Below are 13,172 nucleotides of genomic sequence, written 5' to 3'. Positions count from 1 at the left end.
ATGTACTGGTATTATATTTTTGTGTTGACGAAGGAAAATGTGGCTGAGAGTAAGTAGAATGTAATATGTCTAAAATGCTCCATATTTTTCATTAAACTCAAACAATTATTCACGATGTACACACCCATGTAGACTTAGCATGTGATTAATGTTGACATATTCGCATACTAATGTAACATTTTATACTCCGCGGCGGCGTTCCAATACTCGCCGATCATGTTTAACCGAAGTTTTGGACCTTTAACAGCATAAGCGTATGTTAACTTGCGTGTTTGTTGGACATGCGCGTATTCTGGGCTATTAAATAACAAATTCTGATTGGTCGATTATTAAGTTTGGTTGACACTCTGGAAACATCCTATGCGAAATATCCTCTAAATGTATATTCTATCTAATCATTCTTTCTTGTTAGTTTTTTAATTGGTAATTTATTTATTTCAAATGCCTTTAATAAATGTACGATATTACTATATTCATTTGATAACAGTATTTGTTTTTTCGTTTACCTTATTCTCAATATTTGTATATTATGGACCACTTTGAAATACAGTGTTTATGTATGATAATTCAATGAAGAATAATAAGAATTATAAGATAGATAAAATATAACAATATACCAACACTTTAAATTTGAATGTTACACATTTAAAGTGTTGGTATATTGCTATATACCAACACTTTAAATGTGAATGTTACACATTTTATATATTAGTAAATAATCAAACAAAACCTTCACAAAACAGTACAATGCCAGGAGCCTCTGGGTATGGAATCGGGCACTATACCAGACGAAGACATCGAAGCCTCTAGCGTAGAAAACCAGTACACAAGACCACCTCGTGCCAGGCTTAATACGCTTAATACGGTAATCGGACAAAGTGGATGGAGAGCGGCGGTATACGATCTAGAACAGTGGATTCAAGTCTATCTTGGTGGGGTAAAGATCGTCTCTGGTATAATCACACAAGGTAACTATGTTATCAATTGTTTAAATGAGAATTAGTGTAAAATCCATAAACCATAATTTACTACTATTTGATACAGTGATCGAGTGTTAACCATACACATTTTTGGGTCATATCTAATGGCATTAAATGGAATTCACACAAAGTTTTTATTTTTTAAATGTAAACTATACCCTTATTATTATTTGTTTTAAACTACTTGGTTGGGTGTGGGATGATTGAGCTGATACAAATTTTACTTGTATTACTCACCCTATCATTGAGTACTCTGTTCCTGTGTGGGTACATGTTACACTGGAGTTCAAAGCTTTCGAGCATATTGTAACTAAGCGTAGAGCACTCCTCATTATACTTCACAGGGGTAGTTACAAGCAGGCGTTAGCACTCACTGGTCTTTCTCAACTTACTAAGCGGCGAACCCGATTAGGCCTAAGCCCAGAGTATTTTTAAAAACACCCAACCGATAGACGTTCTCTAAATAGTGCGATTGTTTTTTGGTTTTTTTTTTTTTGGTTTTTTTTTTAAATCTTTTTTATTTTTATATCAGTGTTTTCATTTTATTTTATTATAGTATGCTTTTATGTTGTGTTACAATTTTAATATTTTTTTAAAATGTATGAAATTTCACGTCAAATCATGATCTATTTAAAAAACATCCAACGGATAGGCGTCCGCTAATAGTGCGCTTATTTTTTTAATTATTATTATTATTATTATTATTATTATTATTATTATTATTATTATTATTATTGTTATTATTATTATTATTATTATTATTATTATTATTATTATTATTATTTTTTCTTTTAATTTTAATACGGTATGCTTTTATCTTGTTTTATGATTTTAATATTTTTTAAAAATGTATGAAATTCAACGTCAAATCATGACCTATTTTAAAAACAACATCCACTGATAGGCTTCCGCTAAGCACTAAGAGGGCGCTTGCTTTAGTTTTTTTTTATTAATATCTTTTTATTTTTAACTCAGTGTTTTCCTTTAATTTTATTATGATATGCTTTTATGTTGTTTTTGTAATTTTAATATTTTTAAAAAGATGTATGAAATTCAACGTCAAATCATGACCTATTTAAAAAAAAAAACATCCAACCGATAGGCGTACTGCTAATAGTGCGCTTGCTTTAGTTTTTTTTATTATCTTTTTTTATTTTTAACTCAGTGTTTTCCTTTAATTTTATTATGATATGCTTTTATGTTATTTTTATGATTTTAATATTTTTAAAAAGATGTATGAAATGCAACGTCAATCATGACCTATTTCAAAAACAACATCTAACCGATAGGCGTCCGCTAATAGTGCGCTTGTTTTAGTTTTTTTTTATTATCTTTTTATTTTTAACTCACTGTTTTCCTTTAATTTTATTATGATATGCTTTTATGTTGTTTTTATGGTTTTTATATTTAAAAAAAAAGATGTATGAAATTCAACGTCAAATCATGACCTATTTCAAAAACATCAAGCGGATAGACGTCCGCTAAGTGCGCTTTTTTTTCTGTTTTTTTTTTTCTGTATTTGTTTTATATTTTGTCGGTTTTTATTTTTTAACTGATTGATTGATTGATTAATTGAAGGTAGAGACCAAACGAACATGTACGTAAGTCGCTATGAAATTCTACTAAGTATGGATGGTGTAGTTTGGCAGTATATAACAGACACTGACGGCAATAACAAGGTTAGACCAAACAACAAGTTGTTAAAAATTAAATCTAGTACATAGGCTGGCAACAATTGTATGTATGACCTGGTAAAATGTAAATACAGTTTATATTTTAATATTTTTTACTTTGTCTCTGTTATTTCGTTCGCAGCCAAGGCTGAACTACATGAAATTTACATATGGTACATCAAAAATATTAAAATTATCTTATAAAAATGTTAATATACCAAGAATCGATCATTTAGATGTTAAGTAGAAATGAAAAGGTAATTGAGTAAAATATATTAAAGCTTAAACATTTTTTTAAGGCAAATGGGAAAAACCCATAAAACAGCAAACGGCCACATAACGCAAAACTATTTAAAATTAAAACGGAACAGTAGAGAAAATCCGATCAGAATGACAAAATAAACTAAGCATCCACTGGAAGGAATCCCAATATCTGCAGACGGATCCTTTTCGGCCTTCCATGCCTTTAACCACTAATGATTACAGAACCAAACCAAGGCAATATATATATATACACAACCAAGGTGGTCGTGGGACTAGTTTGTGCCCTACATAAGCTGGTCGAACGTTTCGTTTGGGTCAATACCCTAGCTGCACTGATGAGGCCTGGAAGGCCATATATATATAGTCTGTAGTGCAAAATAAAATGTTGAGTGTGTAACCTAGTGTCTTTGATTATCTGAATTATAGAATAATCGAAATACTACCTCCATAGATTTTTATTGGCAATACAGACGGGTCCACAGCAGTTACTAACGTATTTTCAACAACGTTCCAAACCAGTTATGTCCGGATCCATCCAGTTGAGTGGCGTAAACATATAATCATTAGATTTGAAGTACTAGGTTGTGAAGGTAAATACTTCCTGTTAATGATGACTATTGCTTAGTCTTGTAAATGCATGCAATGATGACTGGTTGTTAAAATTGTTGTATAGGTGTATATAAAAGAATTAATCCAAAGTGGTGACATAAAAATCTCTATTACAAGATCGCCTTAACCTTTATAAAGATTTGGTAGATGCTTTACAAATCTAAAACAGTTACCCAAATGGTCGAGTTTAGTTGCAATTTTAAAATTAATTATTTTTTGTTTTAGATCAAGCAAATGAAATGTCAACATTATCAACCACTCTTGTAACCAGTAAGTATTATTTTACATAAGCTTTTGAATTAGTATTGTACCTTACGAATTCAAATTTATGTAACCGTCATCAGTACCCTGGCAATCTACTATAGGCCTGGTGTACAAATTTAAGGTAACTGAAATATCCTATTTACAGGACTAAGCAGAAAAATCTCAGCAATTGATAACACGAGTAAATTTTAAAACTTGGAAACACTTAAAACTATTTTTAAAACCTGACATACCTGTGTATTTTTAGCATTAGTGGAACCGAGTACCTTAGAAGACAACGCTCGAACTACAACTATCAGTAAGTATGAATTCAGTACAAATTCATAAAGACTGCCTATTTTTTTTATTTATTTTTTTTTTTTGAATCGCAATGAACTAAAAATGCACTGACCTACGCAGGGTCAGCTCATATAGCGCTTAGTGGTTGTGAGTTTCCATTTCACCCTCGCTATTACCATTGCAGCTATAGTACGAGTCTAACTAACATCGAGTTAGTTTTCCTGTTTTTTTATTGATTTTTTCTTTTACAAATAGCCGTCTATTTTTTGCACAGAGTTCTCTAACCGGCACTTTGGTCACTTACCGTACTTGAATCTTCTTCAAACATTGTCAAGGCAAAGGCCATTTCTTTTCGATGTGCATATAAAATTATGACATCATTTTACATATTTTGAATATTAATACCAGTCATAGTTTGAGTTTCCCTGACGTCGAGTTGCTTTCCATATGTTTTAACTTCATATTCTTCATAATTTCTGTATGATTTTATTTTGTTTTCGTGTGTTATTTTACGTTAGACTTTTTAAATTTTTTTTTAAATTTTAACATCATTTTTTATTATAGTAATGAGGAAAAGCCCTATGTTCTGTTTTACAAACAGACATATAAGTCTAGTTTTAATTATTTTATTTAAAAAGGTATGCTTGCTCTGTTGCGCTAAATAATGGAAATAAATCATTAATATAATGGCTCCATATTAACCTCCTAAAAGAAAATTAGAATGAATAATATTTCACAAATTTACAAACTATTTTCCTGCAAAGACAATTAAATTGGCTGGTAACCATTTATATATTCTTAAAGCCTCGTTATTCTAAATAGCTTCGTTATTGTGTAACTGACAAATTTTCTTTTGTAAAAGTTAGTAAGAAACGGAGTACTTACTTGGACGTTTTACATATTTAAAATCTCCGTAAACCAGTGACAACTAATTATTTTGTATTCCATTTTAAGCTAATAATGTTGATGGAAATAGTGTTCATTGTTATTTAAGATTTCTGCTAATTATGAAAGCAGTCAAGATGCCTTGAACAAGATGGAACAAAGCATGAAGTCTAAATCCCAGTTTCTGTTTTCCGTTACAGTTTAAATTGGCTACCTGTATCGTATATAGACAATAAGGCCAAAAAAAAAAAATTGTTGTGTTGCCCTTAAATGGAACAAATCGAGATCATCGGCCGGTCGGTCGGATTTTTGTTTTCTTAGTAATACTTGAAATAGGATAGGCCTCAAACTGCAGTCCCTATTATGAAGGTTAAGACCAGGGCTAAGGGCTCGTGGTTCGTAGCAGGCCCGTAGCCAGGTCATTTCAAGGGGGGGTTCTCTGGGCGTGGGGTCCAGAGGTGGCACCAGGATTTGCCCGACGGGGGAGCCCGAGGTCCCCTCACCGGGGAGGAGGGGGGACCGATGCCCCAACGAGGGGTCAGATTTCCCCGACGAAAGCAAAGTGGGGTTAATCCCAATTCAAATGGAACATTGGAAAGGCAAAACTAATATTAAAGAGGTAAAGATATGCAATGGCTACACGTTAGGGACATTTCTTGCAAATTTATTCAAATGAAGAATGTTATATGCTAGTCTGTTACATCTCTTACTCAACAAGGAAGGAAGACCGAAAAGAAAACAATACTAACAAATGACTAACGAACAAGACTTCACTTTCGGTCCACAGTTATAGCTTATTATTAATAAATAATGACCCAGGGGCGGATCAAGAGAAAACCTGGGTAGGAGCCATTTGAAGCACAAAGCACAGGGGGTGGGTTGTTTTTTTTTTTGTTTTTTTTGTTCAAAGAATGCTTTATTATAGACCTGGCTCTTATACACATCTTCACACCGAAAGATATTAAAAAAAACCTCATCAAATAATCAATATCAATATACTCAACACGTTTATTATTATAAAACAAAAAAAAAAAAGCTATTCTTCTTTTTCCTCCTCTTCTTCTTCTACTACTTCCTCTTGACTCTCATAATAATAGTACTATTTTACTACATGGCTAAAAAATTACGATTGATAGGGCCATCGTTAAATTAAGTCAGAGCCCAAAATATAGCATAATTCGAAATTATTATTTTAAGAATTTATAACATAATACATAGCCTACTGATTAATAATAGCTGAGATGCACATTTCAGAATTAATAATCGTTTTTAGTATATCTTACTGAATATTTATTGTCTACAAAATGAAATATGAATTATATGCATTTTTAGAAATACAATTTCTACAATTATATTATTCTTGTTTTTATGTAGATAAATGTTCGATAAATTCTATCTTTCATAAAAAAAAAAAAAAAAAAAAAAAAAAAACGAGATTCAGCGCGTCTATTTTCATTCTAATCAATGGCGTTTGTAAACGTGCACGGACATCATCGTCGAATCCCAGGACATCCGACGGTAAAGCTGGCCTGCCTGCCTAGGTCCGTCCCAGGCCAACCAATAATAATAATTAACAAAATGTATTTTTTTTTATATAGGCCTATTGCGCATCCTGTACATGCACTCCAACTTTTACAACAAAAGCCAGGCCTAGTACCTGTAGTACGTCCTACTGTACTTAGGCCTAGGCCTACACTAGTTTGTTGTCGTCGGGGTATAATTCTGTACCTTAAATGAACGAGGAGCGAACCTAGCTACTCAACATCTAGGCTAGGCTAATTGATTTTAAAACCAATAACCCACCTTAAAGGCCTATCTGTCGTTTTCTTCATTGCAACAGCGGACAAAAAAAGTCAGTTATTCTACAACGTTTCATGATTCTTTATCACTAAAAAATTAACAAACACTCGTTTTTACGCACTCCGTTCTGTAGTGTGTCTCTGCTGTTGAAAACAAATTTCCTAGCCTAATTTTGTGACTGACTATGATGACTGAGATGGACTATGTTGATTTATTACAAATATTTTGTTTGGGATGAAAATAAGGAGAGTCCATTTCCCCAAAATGCTCCATCAGCACATAGTTTAGTGTGTGCTATGGACAGTATGGCTATGGAATTTACTAACCACACAATCCACAATTAGGTGATTAAGTCGTAAATATCTGCATTTGGTGGATTAAGTCGCAAAACTTTAGCTTCGTTTGGTGGCACCATTTACTCTAGGTAGACGGCGACCGGTTTCGTTACCGGTTGGTGCATTTCTTACAAACATTCAGCCAAAGGCCAGTGAAAGTTGAGACTGCAGCCGGGTTTTTATCGATGTTTGCCATCCTTATGTGTGCCATCGTAAAGTCATGGTTTACTGGAATTGCGTTTTTAAATCTCCGAACTTCTGAAGCTGAGATATTCTATGAATGTAGGCTTGTATCGCAGGCTACAATTTAAAAACTAGTGGGACTCATTCAAAAATTCGAGGGGGTTCGCTAGAAAACAGGGGGTTCGATAGAAAAGGGGGGTTCGCCCGAACCATAACCCCCCCCCCCCCCCCCCCCCGGCTACGGGACTGCGTATGCACCACAATAGAACGATGGCAAGCTTGCCAAACAAAAAATGTTCAAAGTAAAGATGGATTATACTAACCAAGTGTATATTGAAATAAATTTAACAAAATTAAATCAGTTTAAAGAAAGTTTTGTTGGCTTCGAAATGTGAAACAATAAGTGTATCCGATCTACACGATCACGCGCTGGCAGGCCAAGCAAAACCATACTATGGCTATGAAAAATGTCCGATCAAGCGCCCTCTATGTAATACAATCGAATAAAAAAGAAAAATATTTTGTTCATGGTTGGCCTTAAACCGTAAACACAGCCTAAGTCTAGCTATGTACTGGCTTTAAAACGATGGCTAGACCTATGTCTGTTTTTATTTATTGTCCAATATACCGTAAGGTAATGAAAACTATTTTTGATTCAAGCAACCACTAGCTATACAGTGGTAAAGAATAGGCTAGATCTGGTTGTGGCTTGGCAGCTCAGCGCGAGAGATCCGATGTTGTGTGCATATTATCGTCGTCGGTCTCTTTTAGATTTTATGTTCTTAATGTTAATTTTGGCAGTGGTATTTCCCGAATTTGTACAAAATAAAAAAATAAAATAAAAAAAAAAATGCAGCCCCGATTTTTTGGGAAAAAAAATTTTTTTTTTTCTCCCTAATGTAGTGTAGGCAACACAGTTATACTTGGACTAATTGTAATACTTATGCATATTCATCTGCTAATTCTATATCCACGCATTGCTAAAGCGACACCAGTTCCGTACGAAGAACTGTAATCTATTTTTATATTCCAAAAATGCAATGTTGCCCTCTTGAGTTCCAGCATTGTCTTGAAATTTGAAATTTGTGTTTTGATGTTCAACAAAAGCTCAGTTAAGTTTGACGAAGAGTTTAAATACTGTACTTATTTAGTATACAGATATAAAAATAGAATCGTTTAAAAAAAAATTCTAATATGCCGTTGTATTTGGTAGTCCATTAAAGGATATTTTTTAAAGGAAAATTTTGTAAACCACTGTAACTAAAAGTTGTTTCGATTTGTATCCATTTTTTGTCAAGAATAGCAGCTGTTACAGTAGGCCTATTAACTGTAAGAACCCTTAGGCCTGTGATATCATGTTTTGATATTTGCATAGCAACCATCTGTAGGGCCTATATTATTTTTTATTTGATTTTAGAGGGGGTGGGATGAGTGTCCTTTATGCTTATTTGACATGTAAATGACCGTTCATTTAAAGATCATAACATTTTTTATGAGATGATGATGATGATTATGATGCTGATGTTCATGATGATGGTTATGATGGTGATGATAATGATGATGGTAACGATTATGTTTATGATTATGTTAATGATGATGATGATGAGGATGACAAATGATAGATAGGCCTAATGATGCGAAAATTGATAATAATGATAATAATAAGGATGATTATTTTTACGACTTCCATATACATTATTTTGTAGATTATATCTGCATCTACCAGTATCCACTTGGTGTTGAAGATGGAAATATTGGCTCAGACAAACTGACAGCGTCCAGTGAGGCCAATGACATACACGGGCCTCGTCGTGGTAGACTTAACACTGTACCAGATAGTGATGGAATTGGATCTTGGTCTGCGGGTTCCAACGACCAAAATCAATGGATTCAAGCTGACCTGAGTACCGTAAAGGGCGTTACTGGAGTGGTCACACAAGGCAGAAATGATTACAATCAGTGGGTGACATCATATGAAGTGTTCCACAGTTTACATGATACATTCGAAACAGTTATGGATGCAAGTGGTCAAACTGCTGTAAGTTCTTTATTTCTTTTTTCAATCAATATCAGCTTTATCAATCATAACCATTCACGTGTTATTTTATTGTTTGATTTCATCATTAAGGTAACCCTTCCAGCGTATCCTAAAGGGTCGGCTTATAATTAGGAGCCTTCTTAAATATATGAAATAGTAATCGTTCATTCGTTCGATCGGTCGTTCGTTCTTTCGTTCGGTCAAATTCAAATACAGAAGGCATTGATGATGTTAGTTCTATCATACTAAAACACATATGTCTATCCTGTTATAGCAAAAATCTTAATCATTTATTTGTAATTTATCTATTGAAAGTTGTATTTTTCCTAATTCGTGTAAAGTGGCGAGGGTTGCTCCAGTTTTAAAGTCCGGTGGAAACTGCAATGTTAGCATTTACAGATCGATTTTAATGTGCCTGTTAAACAGATTATGTGCCAGACCTAAACTCTGGAACAGCGTTTGTAATGACCTAAAACAAACAAACACTCCATCAAATTAAAAAAATAAATTTAAGAAACATCTTTTTTTTTGTCTTACTCAAAATAACTTTATACAAGACTATCGTTTTATCTCACAATGTTAATATTGTAATTTCATTGTTAGGTGCGCTGTAGTTAAAGTGTAGTTTAAGATTTTAATTAATTTTATATTTTTAACTTCTGAATTTATCAAGAAACACTGCATACCAAGCTATATTATACTATTTTCACTGTCTTGATAAATAATGTTTCATATGTTTTTTGTTGTTTTGTTGAGAAAAAAAAGGCGTAAATAAAATACTCTGAATCCCAATCCTGCGTATAGGCAGTAGGCCATAATTATGTGATCGCTATTTTTAAACTGAATTTGAATGTAATACATATAGGAGTTTACTGGAAACTGGGATAGAGATACACCTGTGACAAACACATTCTATGCTCCAGTGTACGCTCGACTCATCCGTATCCATCCAACAAGTTGGAGTGGACACATTAGTCTGAGGTTTGAACTTTTAGGCTGTCCAGGTGAGATATACCGCCTTTATATTGAGAGAGGGTAGGGTTTGTTAGTGTGGGTGTTTGTGTATGTGGGTGTGGGGTGCGTGTGTGTAGGTATGTGTCGGTGTGTGTGTATGTGTGTGTGCGTGTGTATGTGTGTATGGGGTATGTTCGCCCTGGAGCTACTGGATATCACAACTCCATGGAGCACCTACAGTAAAAGACGAGTGGGGTTTATGTCATTTTATGTTTTTACAAATATTTGTTTGCGGTCAACCCTTCCTCAGTTAGGCCTATTTGCATTTTATCGCATTTGTTTTAATTCAGTTTTTATTTTTATTTAGTGATTAATTGATTCACACTTCTTAGGTTTGAAATACATGGAAACAAAGTTTGTAAGTACTGTATTAAATAAATTCTAATTAAGTTAAGTAATACCATTCTGTAAGTTTCTTTGCATACGAGAATAGCTTTAATTATACAAAATGAACCGTGATGTTCTTTAAGGCTATACAAACCACTATTAAAATATATACTCCATATCTATTAAAAATGCATGGTTTCAGCACATGGACGTCGTGTGCTGATAACATTCTGACGTGTTAAATGAAATTAATTTCATTTATTTTTTTATTACATTTATAGGAGGTGGAGGTTTACTCTCCTTTAACTAATATCACCAAATCGACGCAGCAGAACCACCAAGTCCCTGTTAATTATCTGGAGATTTACGGAACTTTCTTTAGAATGCTAGACTAAACTTCTGTACACAATTGCTGCGATTTGAGCATTAAAGAGAAATCTCATATTAGAGGATTATGATGATGACTATGCAGGTATCTTTACCTATTTGTGAGGTCTCCCCACAAAATGAGTCTCATGGTTAGAAATTCAAAAATTTAATTTATATTATATGTGGGTAGATCACATTATAAGCTTTTATTTGGTTTTGAATGGACCAAGTCCCTGTTAATTATCTGGAGATTTACGGAACTTTCTTTAGAATGCTAGACTAAACTTCTGTACACAATTGCTGCGATTTGAGCATTAAAGAGAAATCTCATATTAGAGGATTATGATGATGACTATGCAGGTATCTTTACCTATTTGTGAGGTCTCCCCACAAAATGAGTCTCATGGTTAGAAATTCAATAATTTAATTTATATTATATGTGGGTAGATCACATTATAAGCTTTTATTTGGTTTTGAATGGCTTCCCTACTATAAGTAAATCCAGAGATGTGAGCATTTAAAGTTTAGGTGTATAAGAACCATGTTTTAAAAAAATCGGCCTCAAAGATAAACTAACCTGTACAAATAATATGACTAGAATTACAGAATATGTGCAGAGAACACTGTTTTGGCAAGAAAATTCACTTACAAAGTATACAATCATAAAATATAAGTATCAAGTTATTTAAAAACATTAAAATCAAAATTTTGTAAAAATGTTGACTTTAACCTGTTTTGGTGAATATCTCAATATGATTTCACCAAGAATGCGTCTCATTTCGTGTTGAGACCTCACATTTTCATTCTCGGCAAGTTCTGTTTTCCAAATATTATTTTTCCTAACATTCTATTGTAGTTGTTCGTCCTGCATGTTTTTGGGTGGTATTTTTTTTCATTTAAGGCGTGTCCTAGTTATATATGTTTACATTCGTTTGTACCAAATGATTTTGCGAATAAAGAATAAAAGAGAAGGGTACTAATAATTAAAATAATAATATTAATAATAATAATAATAATAATGTTAAATTTAGTATTTCATGACAACAGGCCCTCTAAGCACTTCATATTATTATCCTCGCAATATATAACCCCTCCCTCCCCCTCCCAGTTAATGGATACCATTTAAATATTCCATTCGTCATAAAATTTGGTGAAACCTCAAAACCGAATAAAACATTGAATAGGTAGTTTATTATACATTAATTTCATTTATTTTTTTATTACATTTATAGGAGGTGGAGGTTTACTCTCCTTTTACTAATATCACCAAATCGACGCAGAAAAACCACCAAGTCCCTGTTAATTATCTGGAGATTTACGGAACTTTCTTTAGAATGCTAGACTAAACTTCTGTACACAATTGCTGCGATTTGAGCATTAAAGAGAAATCTCTATATTAGAGGATTATGATGATGACAATGCAGGTATCTTTACCTATTTGTCTCGCCACAAAATGAGTCTCATTGGATCAAACACATATCACATACTCAAATCCCTATGGGGAAAATTAAAAAGTGTTGCAACTAGTAATCAGCCCTTTGTGTATTTGAACCTACCAGGTGTCTGCCAAGTCATATGAAGTGTTCCACAGTGTACATGATACATTCGAAACAGTTATGGATGCAAATGGTGAAACTGTAAAAATGTAACATATTCAATCGAAAAAGAGAACTGTAAAAATAAAAGCTATCATCGCTCAACTCGAGCTGAGGGTGGTTTAGCGCTCGGCTTTAGTAAAAAGAAAAAAAAACACCGGCTTGGTCAGTCCGAACTCAAAGTTAATTCCAATAAAATAAAGCTGTAGTTCTCACAATCCCATTTAACAGCCAGGGTCTATTTCAAATTGAGAATATCTACGTTCAGTGTCATTTATTTTCCGACCAATTAAAATAAACTGGTTTCCAATCACAACCATCTTTATGGTCAAGAATTACATTTGTAGCGATTAAAGATATGAAGTTACCAAGTTCATCTGCTATTGTTTTATTTCTATTAAGCTCTATCAGATATATCGAGCACTCTACGTCATAGACTGTCTCTTATACACATCTAGATGTGTATAAGAGACAGCTGTTTTGCAAATATTGAGAGCATGATAAATATAGGATACAACTCAAGAATCATGATGTCAAAGGATTTCCATAAAGATGAC

At 33.3% G+C, this 13,172-nt stretch overlaps 1 protein-coding gene across 3 annotated transcripts in view; it reads left to right on the top strand.

Annotated features, from left to right (window-relative positions):
* The window catches only part of LOC117101847 (lactadherin-like), an 18,808-nt gene extending 7,646 nt beyond the window's left edge, over positions 1–11,162 (top strand). The window contains exons 2-10 of one of the 3 annotated variants that reach the window (XM_033241954.1): positions 744–968; positions 2,559–2,659; positions 3,369–3,507; positions 3,752–3,796; positions 4,038–4,088; positions 8,979–9,310; positions 10,176–10,314; positions 10,657–10,682; positions 10,933–11,162. In XM_033241954.1, coding sequence (XP_033097845.1) covers positions 744–968; positions 2,559–2,659; positions 3,369–3,507; positions 3,752–3,796; positions 4,038–4,088; positions 8,979–9,310; positions 10,176–10,314; positions 10,657–10,682; positions 10,933–11,046 — 1,172 coding nt within the window. In that variant the 3' untranslated portion in view covers positions 11,047–11,162. Of the gene's footprint in view, positions 1–743; positions 969–2,558; positions 2,660–3,368; positions 3,508–3,751; positions 3,797–4,037; positions 4,089–8,978; positions 9,311–10,175; positions 10,315–10,631 lie in introns of all 3 variants that reach the window. The other 2 variants (XM_033241956.1, XM_033241955.1) reach the window with 2 other exon arrangements.
* Positions 11,163–13,172: the final 2,010 nt, after the last annotated feature.

Source organism: Anneissia japonica, unplaced genomic scaffold, assembly GCF_011630105.1.
Source record: "Anneissia japonica isolate Jap-2015-1 unplaced genomic scaffold, ASM1163010v1 scaffold4988_len2956909_cov206, whole genome shotgun sequence".
Classification (NCBI taxonomy): Eukaryota; Metazoa; Echinodermata; class Crinoidea; order Comatulida; family Comatulidae; genus Anneissia; species Anneissia japonica.
Note: the sequence above shows the minus strand (reverse complement) of the source record. Positions and strands in the feature narration are given on the sequence as shown.